The sequence below is a fragment of the Sitophilus oryzae genome, unplaced genomic scaffold, assembly GCF_002938485.1.
Source record: "Sitophilus oryzae breed Bouriz unplaced genomic scaffold, Soryzae_2.0 scaffold_551_pilon_pilon, whole genome shotgun sequence".
NCBI classification, from domain to species: Eukaryota; Metazoa; Arthropoda; class Insecta; order Coleoptera; family Curculionidae; genus Sitophilus; species Sitophilus oryzae.
In genome coordinates, this window is record NW_022147142.1 from 90,997 (window position 1) to 112,851 (window position 21,855).

A 21,855-nucleotide genomic window follows, 5' to 3' on the forward strand; every position below is an offset into this window, starting at 1 on the left:
ATTCAAAGACATCTAAATAAAAGGAGACTATTTACATTTTATCGCGATCAAACATCGTTTTCAACAGAATGCGATGATGACAGACTTCTGCGGATTGCGTTAGATCTACGACTTGTGTTTGAAAACGAAATATGTTATTGTTGTTAATGATTTTTTTTGGATACCTATAGAAACAGCGTACTAAATATATGTGTAGGTACACAATTTTATTTAAAATACATATCTTTAAAATCGATTTAGTTTTCTAATTAAATTGAATTAAAATTTATCAGGGAAGTAACTGTGACAACGCTGCTTCAGGATGACTGCTTGGTTTCTATGGTTTTATGGTGTTTTGTTTGTTACACTGAATAGTAAAAGTTTGACGGATCCATTCAAGTTATATTTAACAGTGTTGCTGGGCGGTGTTGTGAACTTTAAAGTAATTTTTACTGTTTTTCTGTGCAAAAGAACTGTTTAAAGTATTTTTAAATTTTAAATATCTAACGCCCAGTTTCATAATAAAATATAAAGTACTTTAAAATCTTAAAGGAACTTTAAATTTAAAATTGCGTTCCATAATTAAACTTTAAGGTTTAAAGTCGCTTTAAAGTTAAAGTGCACATGCTCCCGCTTTAAAAACGCTAAAGTACTTTACTACTTTAACCGTAACCCTATATTTTTATGGACTTCCACATCTTGAATTCTCATGTACTATAATAGAGAAATAATTATTATATTACACTACAATATACAGGGTGGTCCGAACTGTATTTCGGAAACTTCGGTAGAATATTCTTTAGATAAAAATAAGTAAAAAAGTTCGTATAAATGTATGTTCTAAAATGCTTAGTTTCGGATATACAGGGTGTAGGAGTTTAATTTTTATTTCGATTTTTTTCCAAATAATTTCTGAAGTAACGTTTACTCCTATGAGTAAATAGGAGTCATATTGACATCAAAATCAAATTTCTCATGTCAAAAAACTACCAGACACCAATTTTCATCCAAATATTGACGTTACTTCAGAAATTATTTGGAAAAAATCGAAATAAAAATGAAGTTTCTACACCCTGTATCTCCAAAACTAAGCATTTTAGGACATACATTTATACGAACTTTTTTACTTATTTTTATCTGCAAAATATGCTGCCGAAGTTTCCGGAATGCAGTTCGGACCACCCTGTATACTTCTAAATCAAAATTTAAATTAAAATTACGTTTTACGATTGTTGATGAAAAAACAGCACGCCACTTGTAGACCGAAAAGACAGATCTGCACACGAAACTCAACAGCGTTGCCACATTTATATACCCATATCTTTTTAACTCCTAAAAGTGTTAAAAGTATGTATGATTTGTAAACAAATAGAGTTTTATGAACGGAGCGTTTTCTCTGCTCTTTATTTAGATGTCTTTGGATATATTAAGGTTTTATAAAAATAGTAGTATATTCACAATTTATATCTTATAAGAGTGCGTTAAAATAAGAAAAACAAATTATATAGAGTTCTAAATCCAAATATTATTTTTCTATAAAAAAATTAACTTAATTTTTTAAAGATATTAAGTATGAAACGAATAGAGTGACTATAATTAAAAATACATTATTAATTGCATATCACTAATAAATATCTACTGTGAGGCATAAAAGTAATAATAACAAAGTAACATTATCTCTGTATCTGGATTAAATTATCTGGATAAAGTATCTAAGTAACATTATCTCTGTATCTGGATTAAAGTTACCCAAGATATTGTATAGATATTGACATGTACCTATTGACTGACGTGGCGCTAAATCGCTAGGATAGAACTTATATCATAGCTTTATAACATTTGAATTACAAAAAACTGTTGATTCACATAGATATTGTTACTTTGTTAATACTTTGGGCCTCATAAAAATAAGCTTTTTAGAATAAAAAGTGTTCTTATGTGGTTCTTAAATTTTTTAAACACGAAATTATTTTGAATCTCATAGTTTAGTGATACTATTGATTTATTTGTTCTAATTAGTATTTTTTGATATTCCATCCATTTTTTGTATGTTTTATATTTAAACTTTATTTTGAACTTATGGATTTTTATTAGATCTGTTTAATTATTAAGTTTTGATACGTTGATTGCCTGCTTTAATCAAATAAATTTGTTCTTTAGAATTTTGTGTCTTTCTTTAGTCAAATACTTGACTACACAGGGTGTTTCAATAAATATGTGTCATCTCTCTTGATTCCTTAATAATATTAATTACCACAGCCACTATGCTATAAAGAGAAGACATGTAGCCCATGTAGCTATCTATTTCAAACATTAAATTGTTCGAATGTCATATAATAATTAATAATGGCCGCCGCAGCTGTCATGGAATTGAGCGATCAAAGTTTAATTATTGCAATGTAGTTTATGGACCTTGCCTTACCGCTTTTGATTCGGGACGGATACAAAAAATCCAAAAATATTGTTTACGTTTTACTTACGGAATTAAAAGACAACAACCCGTTTCGTATAAGCTAAAAGAAGTAGGATGGCTTGATATGAAAACAAGGTGTTTTATGCATTTTACATTAATGTCGAAAAAAAATATAATTTTTGTTTAGCAGATTTTGGCATTGTTAGAAAATAATTTAATAACTATTTTGATTTAGATTTTTATTGATAAGGCGTGTGTATATGTATATATGTATATATTTTTTGTTATTTTTTTTGGGTTGAGTGTAAAAACAGTCTGGTTAGAAGACTGCACTTTCGCCCTTTCATAATGTATCTCCATATAGTTATGAATAAAGCTTATTATTATTATTATTATTAAAAAATTATCATAAATCATTTATTTTCAAGTGGAAACCCACTTTTTTTAGTTCACTAGTGAAAAGGCTTTTCATTTCATTTTTGACTATGCGTGTTCCTATACTTAAAATAAATCATTTTTACGTTATTAAAGAATTAGTTTTAAAGCGTATATTTTTCTTGATTTTAACAAGTAGCCAATGACTTTAAACGTCAAGTGATGCAAAACAATATAATCTGGCCATGTCATATTGTGACACTTTGTTGAAAAAGCAGTATGTTATCGATCATCATTACAAGCGAACTTTGCGCTGTTTTTTTCGATCATACGGTATATTATTAATATCAACTATTAAATATCACTAAAGTGCGAAAACCAGATATTTATACTAATATATAAAATCCTTAAGTGACCGACTCACTGATTAATCACGATCCTGCTCAAACCACTCAACGTAAGAAGCTCAATTTTGGCATACAGGTTGATTTTAGGGTGTAGAGGTTCGATAAGAAGGAATTTTCGAAATTCCAGTCCCAAGGGGGTGCAACCACCCCTCAAATATTACAATATTTTTTATTTACAAAACGGCCAAGTTTCCGAAAAAACGCTTAAAGACGTATATTTTATTTTGCTTTTTACATATTTTAAGATTTTTTTAAATGTATACAGGGTGTTTCGAAAAATCTGGTCATTGATTAATCACGATCCTGCTTAAAGCGCTTGACGTAAAAAGCTGATTTTTGGAAAACGGATTGACTGTGGGGTGTAGAGGTTCGATAAGGAGGGGTTTCTCGAATCTGAAATTCCAAGAGGGTGAAAACGTCCCTCAAATATTACAATATTTGTTATTTAAAAAAGGGTTAGTCTTTCGGAAAAACGCTTGGACACGCATAATATTTTGTTTTTTTTAAAAAATTATACAGGGTGTTCCAAAAAGTTGGGTAATTGATTAACCACGATTCTGCTTAAACTGCTTGACGTAAAAAGCTTATTTTTGGCAAACGGATTTTTCGAAAGTCAAATTCCAACGAGATGAAACTACCCCTCAAATATTACCAAGTTTTCTATATAATTTTTTTTACACATTTCAAAATTTTTCGCAAATTTAGAGAGAGCGTTTAAACAAAAATATGTTTATTAGACGAACGCTGCAAAAACTCGTTGAGAACATTTTATCTACTTTGTATGTTAATGGAAATTCTTGCTTTGCTTTATCATCACCATTATAAATGATTAATTCGACGTGAACGAAGTCGCGGGTACACGCTAATATTTTTATAAATACACTTTTTAAACTCTTAAGCAGGCGGTCTTATAATGTAGGAAATTCAAATAATTCGTTTTCTGACAGATGAAAACAAATGGTCTGGCTGTTTGACACTTAACGTCAAAGGAAGGTAGATAAAATCAAAAAAAATATACGTTTTCAAACTAAATCCTAAGTAACTTAAAAACTATTTATTTTAGGTATAGGAACATGTATAGTTAAAAAGTAACGAATTGAAAAACCTTTTCACTAGTGAAATAAAAATAATAAAAAAAGTAAGTATATCTTGAAACCTTGCTTGAAATAACCTCTATCTAAAAGATTCAAATTTCTATGGCACTAAAATACTTACGAACGGGTAATGTAAAAGTTCCATATTTACCACGGCAGTACACTAATCCAAATATATGTATATTTAATTGTGCAGCAGTTATTGTAAAAATTTGTACCTTCGCCATTTTGTCATTTATATCATTGGTGAATAAAAAGAACTGTAATCCTGTAACGGGGGATTAAAGTTACACAAATATCTCTTTAGTCCGCGGTTCTCACTAAAAAAATTTGCAGGTAGTTCTTATGCAATTTAATAATTACAACACTGACCGTTAATATCCAATATCAAAAGTAGACGCTGATGATGAGGCAGATTTTTACGAGTACTACATGCTACACAAGTAAATTTTGAATAAAAATTTTGATAGATACATATTTAAATAGATTAATTGCTATTTTTAGATTTAATACCCACTCTATTTTATGTTATTCGAAGACAATTTTTAAAAAGTAATGTTGTTACAGTAGTTTATACAGGGTGGGTCTTATATAACTGCAATTATTTTCAAGGCTGGTAGATCTCCACAGAAGAGACTTATTTTTTCGTTACTGTTTTTCAAATGAAGTTCAAAATAACCGAGTTATTTTACTTTAAAAATTTGAAAATAAAACGATTTTTCTCTTAAATTTTGAGAGCCACTGAATTTTCTCTGGGTTTTCTTTCTTTTAAATTTAATCTTCTGCCTGGTTTGTGATATTATCAAGGAATTATGTTTTTAACGTAACTAGCGTAACTAGCAATTCATCCTGGGTGGGGGGTGGGAGGGCTGGGGTTGAGCCTAGGGGGGGCTTAGGCCTTTTATTTTTTTACAAATGAAAAATAATTTTAAAAAACACATTTTTTGAATAAAACGTTTACATGAATTTCTCTCAATAAATTTCATAGGCTTGGTTATCAAACCGTGTTCCCGTAGATTACTTAAATACCTACAAATTTTCTAAAAAAATAAAAATTAACACATTTTTTGTGTTAATTTTATAAAATAAAATAATATTAACTAAACAAAACTAGAAAACGTCATTTTTACTACATTACAAGCAAATAAAAATTAATACGTAGCCAAGAGTCATAATTGAAGAATTTTCTGGGGGGTGCCCAGATATACCTGGGGGGGGGGCGGCACCCCGGGCACCACTGTAGTTACGCCAATTGGTCAAATATGCTACTCCTAAAAGTATTTGCACTTATTTAAGAGTCTATTTGCGGTACTTTCGAGTCGCTCTTAGGGGTCGGGTAAAGCGGGTATGTGGCCGAAGGAAATATACAGTTTTTTTTTTCAAAATATACAATTTTTTGGAAATTCTATTTTAGGTCAGTTTAACGATATTGAGAAGAACTTCAACGCACAAGTCACAGAACAGCTATCTAGCAACTGCCGCACCTGATGGTTCAACCTTGTGGCAAGTGAAAAAATGCGTAAACATCTAGAAATAATAAGAAAAAACAGCAAATTGGTCGAAGGAATTTATCCTTATCATTTACTCTGATAAATGTTTAAATAAACTTTTCAAATTTCAATCCTTTTCCGATTTTCAAAAACGAAGCGGGAAAGTATAGAGAATAAAAAGCCCTTTTCATTGCTGTACCACTTGACCCCCCTTCCCATTTGAAAAAAGTTGGGGGATGACACCCCCGCTTAGAGGGTTGAAGATTTTGCAATCATTTTTGGGGCAAAAGTTGTCCCCCTCACAAACAAAATTGACGTGTTTTTGAATTTTCTGAAAAAAAAATACCCTGGCCGTTATGCCTTGCGGAACGTTTTCGATGGGCCACCCTGTATTATATTTCAGAAATCTGCCTAAGGCTTAGCCCGACCCTGTCGTGTTAAGCCACACCCAAGATTCTAAACACACGTGCTTTGATTAAGGCTTGATTAAGGTTTGCAGAGCTTCAGCATTTGCCATAAAATTGCGAGCAATTTGTTACAAAACCAAACCATATAAATTATATATCACTGTAATCACAAAACTTCAGTCTATTTCCGTATTGTAACGGAATTTTAAATTATTTCTTTATTTTCGTGAAAATTTAGTCCATACATAAGGAATATTTTGTTGATGCTTGACCATCAAAATCTTAAAAATAAAGAAAGTTGTCTCAAAATGTACTACCATACTGATATAGTATAAACCTTTATCTTTAATTTCCTTCTTCATTTGGTGTAGAAATACCTAGTCAGTTTTACGTTAAATGGCCGAATGCTTATTTTGCTACTTTTTCGGATTAGTGAAATGGACTCTTAAAACCCTATATCAATAAATTATTAAATAAATAGAGAATAAATAATTTTGTTGTTGTTTATTTAAATAATATACTATTCCTACCTGGTATTTTGTGTGTATGAGCCATTTCCAAAGCTTTATCCATTCCCGCTTCAGATATATTTCCATCAAGAACTATTAATGGGCTTTTCTTGATAATATTCTCATGTTGTTCAATCTAAGAGCAAAAAAAAATAATTACAATACGCGATATACATTACATATCTACCTTCTTTAATACAGGTGGGGTTGAAACCTCTAGTGTTACAACAGCAAAATAAAACACTAGTTCGCCCACAATTCACCAAATATCTTTACTTTTAACACTGGATGCATGTTTCGGCCTGTTAGCATCATCAGCAAATGATGTGCAAAGAATTAATAAAATTTTAGGTTGTATTATAAGGGTTTACAAGGTATATACAGGGTGTTTCAAAACAAATGCGAAAAACTTCAGGGGGCGATTCCTTGTTCAAAATAAAGGGTAGTTTGCTTCATAAACGTTGGGTCAAAAGTCAACCATTAGGGAGATATCGCGGTACAAAGATTGCGGAAAAATAATGTTTTTATTTTTTATCTTGAAAACGAAAAGAGATAGTCTAATGAAATTTTATGGGAGCATTACTGTTACGAAAACACACTTTCTGGTAATTTTTTCACTTTTTTAAAATGAGTGGAAGGGGTTGAAATAAACTACCCTTATCATTCTTGTTAACAAAATTTAAAGAAAAATCTTATCAAACACATGCAAAAAAATTGATTTGGATAGCTTGGTTTATTTAGAAACTTTTTTTTATCTCTTGTGGTTCTTTGATAAAACTCGCCGATTTGAAATTAAAAAATAACATGTAAAGCATTACATGTCAGGATCAAAAACATTTTTAGATAAAGAATCTAGTGATAATAACGATAATAATAAGAATCTAGATAATAACGTATTGCAGTAGAGTAATGTCAATAAAATAATATTAGAAACATCCTAAAAAGTGACAGAGGCCGACTAGATTTTTTCCTAAAAAAATTAGAGCAGCCCACTAGATTCTTTATCTAAAAATGTTTTGTGTCCTGATATGTAATGCTTTAAATTTTATTTTTGAATTTCAAATCGGTGAGTTTTATCAAAAAAACACAAGAGATAAAAAAGTTTCTAAACAAACTAAACTACCCAAATTAATTTTTTTGCATGTGTTTGATAAGCTTTTTTTTTAATATATATATTTTTTTTATTTTCCATAAAATTTCATTAGTCTATCGTTTTTCGTTGTCAAGATAAAGAATAAAAACATTATTTTTCCGCCATCTTTGTACCGCGATATCTCCCTAATGGTTGACTTTTGACCCAACGTTTATAAATCAAACTACCCTTTATTTTGAACAAGGAATCACCCCCTGAAGTTTTTCGAATTTGTTTTGAAACACCCTGTATATAGGTATTATAAATGTTTACAAGTTTGGGTTTTTGAGATATTTAAATATGCATGCTATAATAAAAGAAATTGTCAACACCCTGTATATTTTTATATTGCTTTTCAGAATTAATTCTTGTGCTGACTTTTAAGCCAGAGAAATAAACTTTACTGAAAAATTTGATTGCTTCGTTTAATGTATACAGGGGTTTCAAAAATTGCTGGTCTATTTTAAATATTTATTAGCCAACCATACCAATAGGTATGGTAGGCTATTAGGATCGGCAAAAAAAAGTTTTTTTAATTTCACTCAAAATGAGTTATATGGGTCATAAATGACCTAAATACAAAATATTTTCGTGGTGTCTGTCTGTCTGTCTGTCCGTCCGTCTGTCCGTCTGTAACACGATAACTCAAAAACCGCTGAACCGATTTTAACCAAATTTGGCACAAAAATACTGTGGCACCCGAGAATCTGGCCATTAGTTTTTGGTGGGCGTGGGGGGTTGGTAAGGGGGTATAGGAGGGGGTTATAAATTTAAAAAAATCGTAACTCCAAAATTACAGTAGCTAGCGAAACGCGGTTTTCAAATTAAGATTAGGAATAATATTTGCAACAAAATTTGTAATAACATCAAAATCAGTCAAAGTCGCAGTTTTTGAGATATTAACATATTTTAGTATGGGCGGCTATACGTGCCTCCCGGCGCCAATTTTTTTACGTAAAAACTTCGTTATTTCAAATAAAACACCCTGTTTTTTTAAATAAATCGAAGAAGATTCAAATGCTCTTTCAAATAATTATATTAGGGTTTTCTATATCTATCAAGCTCAGATTTTGAATAAATAGCAAGTTTTCAATTAAATGGCAACCAAGAGGATTGATGTCGTTTCTAGTGACAGTTAGTAGCTATTTTCAGCTTTTGATGGCTCAGTAGAACCGAGGATTTCCGCCACTTTCCAGCAATTTTAAGTTTTATTTCTATAATAATTATACAGACGTGACGTTCGCACGCCACTATAATAAAGAATTTTAATAAGTAGAATATTTTGCCGAGCAATTGCCAAGTTATTATAATTATTACAGAAATAAAGATGTCAAATATTGATACGGTCATGCACTATAAATGCTGATAGGTAATTGATTAGATACAATTTCTAACAAAGTTATATGTGCTTCCTTAGACACCAACTAAAATAACTGCCTTAGTTTTACAATGATCTCATAATTTTTAAGTGTAGATATCTATACTTAAAATTTAAAAAAATACACACAACTTACCACTTCAGGAGTAATTAATTTGTGTATCGACATATCTCCCATCAAAAATGAACAATTGCCATTTTTGTCTAAAACAACTATACACTGAGCAGAATGACGTCCAGGAAATACTTTGATGAATTTTGATGATTCTTTTGGTATATTTCTTGTTAAGATACGACCTGAAAAGAAAATTACTCGTAATAGGAGATATACATGGTGGACCGAACTGTATTTCGGAAACTTCTGCAGGATATTCTGCAGATAAAAATAAGTAAAAAAGTTTGTATAAATGTTATTAATAGTAATTATAAAATGCTTAGTCTTGGAGATACAGGGTGTAGAAGTTTCATTTTTATTCCGATATTTTCCAAATAATTTCTGAAGTAACGCTAATATTTGGATGAAAATTGGTGTTTGGGAGTTTTTTGATATGATAAATTTGGATTTTGATGTCAATACTCCTATTTGTAGAGGGCGCCACCGGTAATTTCCTATACAAATAAAATATTTTGTGTAATCTGACTAGTCTTGAAGACTAAGTCTTCATTAGGTATTTTGCAAAGTGACTGAAAACAGATAGGCTTTCTGTAAAATATCCTTTTTTTATTAAAAACGCCGACCTTTTATAATGTGCTTAGTCTTTTTGCACAATGCCGTGCGATACGCCTGCGACGGTCCGGCAATAATGCGTCGCAAAAAATTGGGAATTTTGTCGAAGTGTAAACCTAACGTATGTACTAGGATGTAAATTTAGGAAAATATTTTAACTTCTATAGGGTGGCTCAAAAAAGTGTCAGTAGATCGGGATGCTTTATTTTAAATTTCTAACATATTATGAATAAATCTATTTCGATAGTTTCAGAGATATTAACAAATAAATAAAAAATATATATTTTTCAGCCTTTCATAAAAATATTATTAAAAATACAAAAACTGTCCTGAAATCAAAACTATATTAGGTATTTACTTTAGATGGTCTGTACTTACTTTGTTATTAATATGGTAATCGTAAATCATACAGGATGTTTAAAATTCTACGCCAAACTTTCAAAAATTTAAAATAATTTTTCTTCGTTTTTTTTTAAATGAAACTCCCTATATATTATTTTTTTTAATAGATGAAGAATTAAAAATGAAAATTTTTTGTATTTAGAGTTTTTTCAAAATTTTTAACGGTTTCGCAGATATTCGCGGTTTTATATTTCATATGGCATTTGCCACAGTAAATTTTTATCAAAGTCATCCAATGTTTTTTTTTCTCTCGTATTTTACCATTGAAATTACCTTTTTGCTCGTACATACTTTAGGTTTGCACTTAAACAAAATTTCCAAGTATTTTACAGATGCCCGACGCACTATTGCCGGACCCTGTATACATACTATAATTTTAATTTGGTTTATTTATAATTACAAAGAATATACAAAATTGAAGGAGTTTCTTGCATTACCACCTACCTCTAGGTGGTGTTCGTTCTGGGCAAAATAGTTTATTATTAATGTACCGGGTGTCCCACTAAGAATAGCTCTCGGCTGTATCTCGGAAAGTATTAGCCGTAGGGCCTACGGAAAAAAATATTTATAACTAAAAGGGCTATGAGAAATTGCTGGAAATTATTTTCAAGTTTGTAAAACGGTCGCTAGAGGACGTAACTGCTATGGAAAATAAGAAAATAGAATTTTTACAGAATTTTGCCTAGGTAAGGGGTACTATAAATAATAGCTTCATAATCTTCAGTAAATTTTGGATTTTTTTTGTTAGAACCATTTTCCCCTATCGGCTAAAATAAAGTGGTGGCGGAAGATTAGATCTATCTTTATTTAAATGTTAATAACTCCGGACTGGATGATCAGAATCCAATAAATATATTATACCGTAAAAATAATAATAATAAGGTTTTGAACGTAGACGCTAGGGGGCTCTTTCTTACAATTTAACAAACAGAGCTCGTTTTTTCAAAAAAATTAAATAAGATAGTATATGTAATTTTAGCTGATAGTTAAGAGTAGTAAAAGCTTAAAAAGTCAGCGAAAACCGCATCTTAATATCTTCTTTTAAACGGAAGATATTAGCAAAATTATAAAAAATACCAAAAAATAAGCCCTTAATTACCTTATTTTTACAACACGGTATCAGTAGCCCTCTTGGTTATGCCCATTCTAACAAAAAAATAGAAACAGTTAGTTTATTTTAAAATCGACGAAATACCAGAATACCATAATACCAGATGTATTAATATCTAATCATTAAGATAGGTATTAATAACAACGAACAAGAAACGATGGTTCAGTGAAGTCATGGTAGGCTTGAGAAAAAAGTTGCTTTTGACGTAATGGTATAAACGTCAAATTGTTATTAGAATTAATAACAACGAACAAGAAACGATGGTTCAGTGAAGTCATGGTAGGCTTGAGAAAAAAGTTGCTTTTGACGTAATGGTATAAACGTCAAATTGTTATTAGATCAACATTTTGATAGTCTTTTATCTTTTGATTGCTTTTTCAAAATGCAAACAACTTGAACTACTTCAAATAATAAAGGCATTTTGAAAAAGTAATTAAAAGATAAAAAACGCTGCTAAGACTATCAAAATATTGATCTAATAACAATTTGATGTTTATAATACTATTACTTCAAAAGCAACTTTTTTCCAAAGCCTACCATGACTTCACTGAGGCATCGTTTCTTGTTCACTGTTATTTATATCTTAATTATATTAGATATTAATACATCTAGTATTATGGTATTCTGGTATTTCGTCGAATTTAAAATAAACTAACTGTTTTTATTTTATTTTTTTGTTAGAATGGGCATAATCAAGAGGGCTACGGATACCGTGTTGTAAAAATAAGGTAATTAAGGGCTTATTTTTTGGTATTTATTATAATTTTGCTAATATGTTCGGTTTGAAAGCAGATATCAACATCCGGTTTTCACTGACTTTTTAAGCTTTTAGTACTCTTTACTACGAGCTAAAATTACATATAGTATCGTATTTATTTTTTTTGAAAAAACGCGCTATGTTTGTTAAATTGTAAGAAAGCGCCCCCTAGCGTCTACGTTCAAAACCTTATTATTAATATTTTTATGGTATAATATAGAGTAAGAAACGCTCTTTTAAACGTGCCCTCGTTTGTTTGATTCTGATCATCCAGTCTGGAGTTATTAACATTTAAATAAAGATAGATCTAACCTTCTCCCACCACTTTGTTTTAGCAGATAGGGGCAAATGGTTCTAACAAGAAAAATTCAAAATTTACTGAAGATTATGAAGCTATTATTTATAGTACCCATTATCTAGGCAAAATTCTGTAAACATTCTATTTTCTTAATTTTCATAGCAGTTGCGCCCCCTAGCGGCCGTTTCACAAACTTGAAAATAATTTCCAGCAATTTCTCATAGCCCCTTTAGTTATAAATACTTTTTTCCGTAAGCCCTACGGCTAATACTTTCTGAGATACAGCCGAGAGCTATTCTTAGTGGGACCCCCTGTACAGGGTAGTCTGAATTATAACCGGAAAATTCGACAGTATACTTATTCTGCGGAAAAAAATAGGTAAAAAAGTTCATATCAATTCATGTCATGAAGTTTCATCTTTACCACTGTAGATATTTCTAAATTGTTAATGCAGTTAGTAACAATTATTAAGTTTTATTTAAAATCTTGCCCGCAAAAAATAAGATATTCCCTTTTTCGATTATGTACCCTTCAAACGTTTCGGCAGAAAAATATTGTAATAGCGCGATTAAATCAGCACGTATATCACGGACTTCGATTTGTTTACCTTGCTGATCGTCCCCTACGGCCGAGATAAAGTGGGAACTGCGACCCAGTTTCCCCAGCGCCTCGCAGATATTCCGCCCCACACCGCCGGCTGAGTAATCCAGACGGCCCACGTGCAACCGCCCATCCAGCTGAAACAGAGAAACCAGAATGAGAATAGTGCCAAAATAAAATAAAAATTATTTTTTGTTGCTATCAAAATAATTATTCTTTGATATAGTAAACAGAGCTGCAATAAGTCAGTTTTAAAAAGACTTAATAAGTCTTAAGTCATTTCTAACATTAAGATGATTTAAGTCTTAAGTCAACATAAGGTTCAAATGATTTAATTATTTACATTTTACAATTCTTTAACTATTTTTTAGCTATTTCCGCTAATTATTCTTCAAAATTTGCGAGAAATGTCATTTTGGCCTTTGATTATCTTCCGTTAAGAGAAATTGTGGTTAGAAATCAAAAGTGGACTGTTTTATAAGCTAAACTAGCGTGTATCTGCAACTTCGTTCGCGTCGAACTAATCATTTGTAATGGTGATGATAAAGCAAAGCAAGAATTTCTATTAACATACAAACTGGAGCAGAATTATTGTGGTTAATCAATTACCCAACTTTATGGTACACCCTGTATGATTTTAAAAAAATTCAAAGGGGTGTTTTCACCCTCTTGGAATTTGAGATTCGAGAAACCCCTCCTTATCGAACCTCTACACCCCACAGTCAATCCGTTTACCAAAAATCAGCTTTAGCCCACGGCCACACAGAAAGCGTTTTTTGCGTTTTTAGCGTGAAGCGTCTTTAGCGACTAAAACAAAATAACAGTGTTATATAGGAGTGGCTACACCAAAAGCGTGTAGCGTTTGGCGTGTCTCGCAAAAAACGCAAATGAAAACAAATCAGTTTGTTTTCTGTAGCGTCTTTAGCGTTTTCTAAGATCAGACCCCGTCACAGGCGGACGTTCTATATCTATACTAATATATAAAATCCTTAAGTGACTGACTCTACAACATAAAAAAATTATACACATATAAACTAAAATTCGTAAAATAAATGGCAAATAATAATTATTATTTTTACACACACCACTGGCACTAGCAGTAGATTGTGTTTGTCTCCGAATATATGCCCTGGCCCATCCACAATTCAATCCCAGCATCTTTTATCTTCGTCTCTTCAACGCTAACGGCGCCGATCTCGCCTATCTCTTTCTCACAGGATTGATTGTTGGAAGGGCCGGGAATCCACGAGCTTGCGATGTTACTAATTGACATCTTAATAGAAACTGCAGACCTGCCGCGTCTTTTGTATGTATTTAATGGTCACAAAAACCATTGGGACGCAAAAACGCAAAACGCTAAAAACGCTTTCTGTGTGGCCGTGGGCTTAAACGTCAAGCAGTTTAAGCAGAACGGTAGCAGGTAGATACCTCTCTGCAGTCCCAGTGGGGAGTAGATCTACTTCAGGGCCTTAGCAACCCTGCCGATGCGAGCTCTTGATTTTCTCTCACTTCCCATTTCCTTGAGAGAAATCATGACCCATCCCATCGTCCTATCCATCCTCCTATTATATCCTACCTATATCCTTTCCATGCAGTAAAGCAGGGGAATCCACTGCATTATCTTCCCATGACAGTCAGTATGATGTGTAATGAAGCAAGACGATAGGCCTCGGACAACGTCATGCAATCCGATTGACAACCGGCGCTACCTTGAGTCCGGGTCAAGTAGTGGTAAATCAGCTACCGGCCGCAAGAATATCAAAGGCCAGGATTCTTGCGGACATAAGGAAGCTACTGGCCTTACAAACAACAAATTATATATACAAATGAGGAATACCATGAGCGTGGCTACGTGGAATGTACAAGGACTTAAAACTCATACCGGGAAATTAGCAATTATGGAAAAGGAACTGTCCAGATATAAAATCGATATTGCAGGATTATCGGAGACACATTGGATAGGTCAAGGATTATAACTATGTTTACTTTTCAAGCGCCGATCAACAAAATTATACTGGTGTTGCAGTCATTGTATCCGAAAAATTACAGAAATATGTTTTGGACTTTAAAGCTATAAGCGACAGAATCATGGCCTTAAAATTAAACTCTAGGCCAAACCCAATAAATATTGTTCAGGTGTATGCTCCGACTGCTGCTTCGGGCGATGTCGACATCGACCATTTCTACCATGACCTAAGAAGTTCTCTCCAAAACATTCCGAACAAAGAGCTAACCATAGTAACCGGCGACTTCAATGCTAAAATTGGAGATACAACTGATAACGAACATATTAAAACTATTGTTGGTAAATATGGTATCGGTGTAAGAAATGAACGGGGTGAACGCTTACTTGACTTTGCAATCGAAAACAATCTAACTATTATGAACACAACATTTCAACATCATATCCGAAGGCTCTACACATGGAATAGTCCAGGAGACAGAGTACGCAACCAGATAGATTATATTCTCTCTAACTCGAGATAGAGAACCTCGTTCAGGACAGTACGGATTTACCCCGGAGCAATATGTGGCTCGGATCATAAGTTACTGACAGCAAAGATTCGTATAAAGTTAAAAAATATTGTAAGAAAACCAAGACCAAATCAGATGGAGATTCACCGACGTAACACATTTCCAACAAGAACTACTGAAAACATCGTGGAACATTAACGAGAACACCCAACCCCAACAGATTTGGATAGACTTTAAAAATTGTCTGAGTAATGCCACTTCTCGACAACTAAACAAAAGACAAAAAAACAAACATTGGATTTCTGACAGCACATTGCTAAAAATTGAACAAAGACGAACATTAGTGCAAAGTGGTATAAAAACACAAGATGAAAAAGATAAATACAGAAAAATAAATACAGAGATCAAACACAGTTGCACCATCGACAAGAACAACTACTATGAAAAAATATGCCAGGAAATAGAATCTCACACTTTCACAAATCAACCAGGGGACCTATTTAAAAAGATAAAGTACCTCACAAGAGAATTCAAGCCAAAAACATGGGCAATAGAAGACGATCGAGGACAACTTAAAAGCGAAATTAACGAAATAGTGGAACGATGGCGTACATACTGCGGAACACTGTATAAAGAAAAGATCCTCAGCCTAGTTGCTCTTTCCACAGTGATATAATTAATGAAGAACCAGACATACTGAGATCGGAAATTGAAGCAGCAATAAAAACCTAAAACATCATAAAGCCCCGGGACCAGATCACATCACGGCCGAAATGCTCAAAGCGTCGGGAGATTTTGGTGTGGACATCTTGCACAAGTCATGTAATATGATATGGCATACTCACCAATGGCCATCAGATTGGACCGATTGTTCCATAATAACCATCCACAAAAAGGGATCTCCAGCCAAATGCGACAACTTTCGTACCATTGCGCTAATTTCACATGCCAGTAAGATTCTTCTTCATATCATTAACGAAGAGGTCGAGGAACACGTGAACAAATTTTGAATGTCCGTCAGATTATCGAAAAGGCCCGAGAATTTAACAATCCGCTCTATATTTCTTTCATAGACTATCGAAAAGCTTTTGACAAAGTCAAATGGTCAAAACTATGGATGGTTCTTAAAGAAATGGGCGTGCCTGTTCATTTGATTTCATTGATCCAGAATCTCTATGTAAATACCAAAAGTAGAATTACCATCAATGACGTTACTTCGGAAGACTTCCAGCCTACCTGTGGTGTTAGGCAGGGGTGCATACTATCTTCTCAGTTATTCAATATATATATACTGAATATATCATGAGAAGGGCATTGGAACATTGGCAAGGGGGGATAACAATTAATGGTCACAAAATTACCAACCTCAGATTTGCAGACGATACGGTCCTTCTAGCGGGAAACGAGGAAGAGTTACTGCAGCTTCTAAAATTGGTTAAAGACGAAAGCGAGAAACTTGGACTTGAAATTAATCCCTCTAAAACAAAAATTATGATTATCGACAGGCAAAACAACAACAAACCTGATGTAGTGAGCATTGGTCGTTTTGAGGTTGTAAGTCAATATATAAGGGGAAATAAGAAGAAGATGTGAAATGATAAGAGTGGCAGTGCGAAAACTCTTAAAGATATGGCGAGACAAAAACATATCTAAACACTTAAAAAAAAGGCTTGTTCACTGCCTAATATTTCCTATATTAATGTATGGCTCCGAGTCCTTGACGATGAGACAGTCAGAAATGAAAAAAATTGACGCAACTGAGATGTACTGTTGGCAACGAATGCTCAGAATTCCCTGGACTGCCCGGCGAACCAATGAATCCATAATCCAAGAACTGAACATCACAGAACGCCTCTCAACTTCTATACAGTCACGTGTACTTAAATATTTCGGTCACGTTATGAGGAGGGATACTGACTGTATGGAAAAAAAAATATACGTGTTTAAGCTTAAGTTTTTTCGGAAACTTGACCGTTTTTTAAATAAAAAATATTGTAACATTTGAGGGGTGGTTTCACCCCCTTGGAACTGGAATTTCCAAAAATCCTTTCTTATCGAACCTCTACATCCTAGAATCAACCTGTATGCCAAAATTGAGCTTCGAATTTTGGTTTTCTAAAATGTTTTAGTTTTTAGTTAAAACACATAATTTCTTGATAATATGGCAACATAGGTATTAGATTAAATTTACAGGAAAGAAAATCCAGAAAAGATCCAGTGGTTCTCAAAATTTTAGCAAAAAATAATTTTTTTTGGAAATTTTCAAAGTAAAGTAACTCCGTTATTTTGGACTTATTTAAAAAACGATAAAGAGAAAATATGTTTCTTTTATCGAGATCTACCAGCCTTTAAAATACTTGCACTTATTTTTGGGACACCCTGTATATACAAGGATATTAGGCTTTCTCTATAGATACAACTGAGGCAAGCTGTTGCTAGGATATTCGATTAATTTTAATTTTGTTTTTTAAATATTGTGAATAATCGTAAACTAAAAAGTATAAAGCTTCATTCAGAACCTCGTAATTAGTGGAATAAATTAGTGGTTTGCATTACCGTAGAAGTTTCTTCCTTTAATTTCAATGTAAGCATTCAGAACGTCAAAATTAGTGGTAGACATTTTAAGTGCAATTAATTGAAACCACTAATTTATTCCACTTCGATTATTCCACAACCCTTCGATTAACCCTATATAATAAGTCAAATACTAAATTTTATAAAAAACTGTATTTATCAATTAAAGTAGACATGTACAAATCCTTGAATAAATCTCTTTCTCTCAATTTATACCAATTTAGGACTAAACAAGTAATTAATGTTACTCAAAAAGCTATCTAAAGTGCAGCGTAAAGTGTTCTTCCTCAACGAATACACCTTCAGATTCTATTATAATCGAATTTGGTGTAACGAGCGGTATTTTTATGGTACATCGTGTGGGGCATTCGATCGACAATCCTGCTAAGAGCCATAGCGCAAATGGAGAGAAATGGACGATATTATCGGAACTGGACCTTTATTGGAAAATGTCGGAAGATATCAGCCAAGTCTCATATTAAGAACCGTCTGCTAAAGTGCTTGTCGGCAACTCCATATAATCTGGTAAATTTTGGAGACAGTGAGAGAGACAGTAAGAACACCATTTAAAAATAATTTTTACTCAATAAAAATAAATTACAACCTTCTTAAGATCAACTGGCAGTAAGCGCCATTAAAAAATAAACAAGAGTACGGGCTAAGTAAATGACATCGCCAAAATTATCATCAATTCTTATAAAACGTATAGTAAACGTATATTACGATCAGAGCCTTGAGACACTTAATTTAAAATCAAGACACTACACACATAGACTGCTGTAAAAAATGCCAAGTTGCCACATATTTATTTTTTTTTTCTTGTCACTGTCATACGTTTTGACATTTTTGAATTACGAGTTTTTCGTTTAAATGCATTATGTTGTGAAACTTTAAGCTTAAACATTTTTACTAGCAGACCTTGCAGTCGAACTTTGTTCTTTTTAGAAGTGCGAAGTGGTACAAGATAGCTTCATAGCCGTAAAAACTCATCGTAACTTTATTAGAATATTTTGAACGGGAAAACGGTAGTAACGGCCATTTATGTTCCCTAAGTGCTGTTAAGAAGTGAGTTTTGTTGATATAAATAATAACTGTTTACATATTTATAATTAATTTATTTTTGTTTCCTAAAATATTTTGATGAAAAGAAAATATGTAAAAGTGGGAAACGCTACGCTTGTCAAGCTTAATCATGTGACTAAAATTTTATTTGATATGAACTATATCTAGTGATTTAGTTTTAAGTTTTTGTACAGGTTTTATTCTTTTTCTTCTTACTGGTTGGCTACTATCAATGACACTTGTATTTTGTTCACGGCTCTTCTAAACAGTGTGTTGGTATTTCCTTCTTCTTCCAGCTGAGTGTCTCCCTTCTATTTTGCCTTGCATGATGTTCTGCAATAGCTTCTTCTCCTGTCTCATAAGATGTCCAAAGTATTCCAGTTTTCCTATCTTTATGCTTTTTATAACCACTGTACTCGTATTCAGCATCTCCAACACTCTGATATTACTCATTTTGTCCACCCATAATATTCTTAAAATTCTCCTGTAACACCATATTTCGAAGGCTTCTATTTTTTTCATCTCGCTCTTATTCAACGTCCAAAACTCCATTCCACAAAGCAAGGTCGAAAACACATAACACTTTAATAACCGTATTCTCAGAGGAAGTTGAAGGTCCCTACAACAAAGAACTTTACTCATCTTTCTGAACTCAGCCCTATCAGTTCTATTCTCATTCTTATTTCAGTTGTGTTTGTCCAATTGTTGTTCATATACATCCTAGATATTTGAAATTATTAACTTGTTCCAGATACACACCGTCTCGCCTATGTGAATATGTGCGTCTATATTGGGGGTCTTGCTGATTACCATCACCTTACCTTATTAATAATATTGTCCAGGTCCACTTCTATGTAAGCTTCAACGCCGCTGTTCAATATTGTCTGCATTTGTTCAGGGCTAGTTGCCAGGAGAATCGTATCATCTGCGTACTTTAATTTATTGATTACCTCTCCATTCACAATTCCTAATTATTCCACAATTCCTTATTATTAATATTTCACAATTCCTTATTTTTCCATAATTACCTCTCCCTTTACACTTCTTCATTCACACACAGGTTTTATCTATACTAATATATAAAATCCTTAAGTGACTGACTCACTGATTAATCACGATCCTGCTCAAACCACTCAACGTATTTGGCATACAGGTTGATTCTAGGGTCTAGAGGTTCGATAAGAAGGGATTTTTCGAAATTCCAGTTCCAAGGGGGTGAAACCACCCCTAAAATATTACAATATTTTTTATTTAAAAAACGTTCAAGTATCCGAAAAAACGCTTAAACACGTATATTTTATTTTGTTTTTTTAAATATTTTAAGATTTTTTAAAAACGTATACAGGGTGTTTCGAAAAATCTGGTCATTGATTAATCATAATTCTGCTTAAAGCTCTTGACGTAAAAAGCTGATTTTTGGAAAACGTATTGACTTTAGGGTGTAGAGGTTCGATAAGAAAGGATTTTTCGAAACTCGAATTCTAAGCGGGTGAAACCACTCCTCAAATATTAGAAAATTTTTTATTTAAAAACCGGTGAGTTTTTCGGAAAAACTCTTAAACACGTATATTTTATTTTGTTGTTTTACATATTTTAAGATTTTTTAAAAATTTATAGGAGGTTCGATAAGGAGGCGTTTCTCGAATCTCAAATTCCAAGAGGGTGAAAACGCCGCTCAAATATTACAATATTTGTTATTTAAAAATCGGCGAGTCTTTCGGGAACACGCTTGGACACGCATAATTTATTTTGTTTTTTTACATATTTTGATTTTTTTTTTAAATCATACAGGGTGTTCCAAAAAGTTGGGTAATTGATTAACCACGATTCTGCTTAAACTGCTTGACGTAGAATGCTTATTTTTGGCAAACAGATTTTTCGAAACTCAAATTCCATCGAGATGAAACTACCCCTCAAATATTACCAAGTTATATAATAATATCGCCATATTGTTTTTTCTCATGCTGACATAAATGTAAGAGAATGTTATCCAGTTTGCATGTTAATGGCAATTCTTACTTTTTTGTATCATCACCAGTCCAAATGATTAATTCGACGCGAATGAAGTGGCGGGTACACGCTAGTTGATCTATATTAATCTAGCGGTTATTCAACTCCGATACCAACACTGGTACCGTGTCAACCGAGCTTTAGTCAACAATAGACTGGCGCTTTTTGGAAAAAACTGTGGCCTTAACGTGAGCAAGTTAAAAATGATATTTTACGAGGTTTTCCAATGGGTCCAGTCACGATAATATCGTCAGTTTGCCTCCAGTTTCACTCCGGATCTTAGCCGAATTGCCCGACGTCCCATAAAAATACCGCTCGATGCACCGAACTCGATTATAATGAAGATTTAAGGCCCGTTCTCGTTCGGAAAGGACGTTGTACGCTGCACTTTATAACGGTCTTTAACGTATAAAAATAATTTCTTGTTTGTAACCTTAGAGCGAAAATGCGTATAATTCAAGAGCGGTAGAGAGATTTTTTAACATACACTTTCTTTTTTTCTAGTCATCTATTACACTTCTGAACTGCAGTCGTTTTACTGAGAGACATTATATTGGACCAGTGTTCAAATATGGGATCATTTTTTTGAGAAATTCAAAAACCCAAATAATTAGAATATAAAATGGTCTATGAAATGGTGATGTGCTGGATAGCG

General features: G+C 32.8%; 1 protein-coding gene across 1 annotated transcript; it reads right to left on the bottom strand.

Annotated features, from left to right (window-relative positions):
• Positions 1-661: 661 nt before the first annotated feature.
• LOC115887015 (pseudouridine kinase-like) lies at positions 662-14,637 on the bottom strand. Its single transcript, XM_030906338.1, has 5 exons — positions 14,557-14,637; positions 13,087-13,216; positions 9,321-9,481; positions 6,696-6,810; positions 662-693 (listed from the first exon to the last, which is right to left on the bottom strand). The coding sequence occupies exons 1-5, from the start codon at positions 14,635-14,637 to the stop codon at positions 662-664; spliced, it is 519 nt and encodes a 172-aa protein (XP_030762198.1).
• Between the last annotated feature and the right edge of the window lie 7,218 nt (positions 14,638-21,855).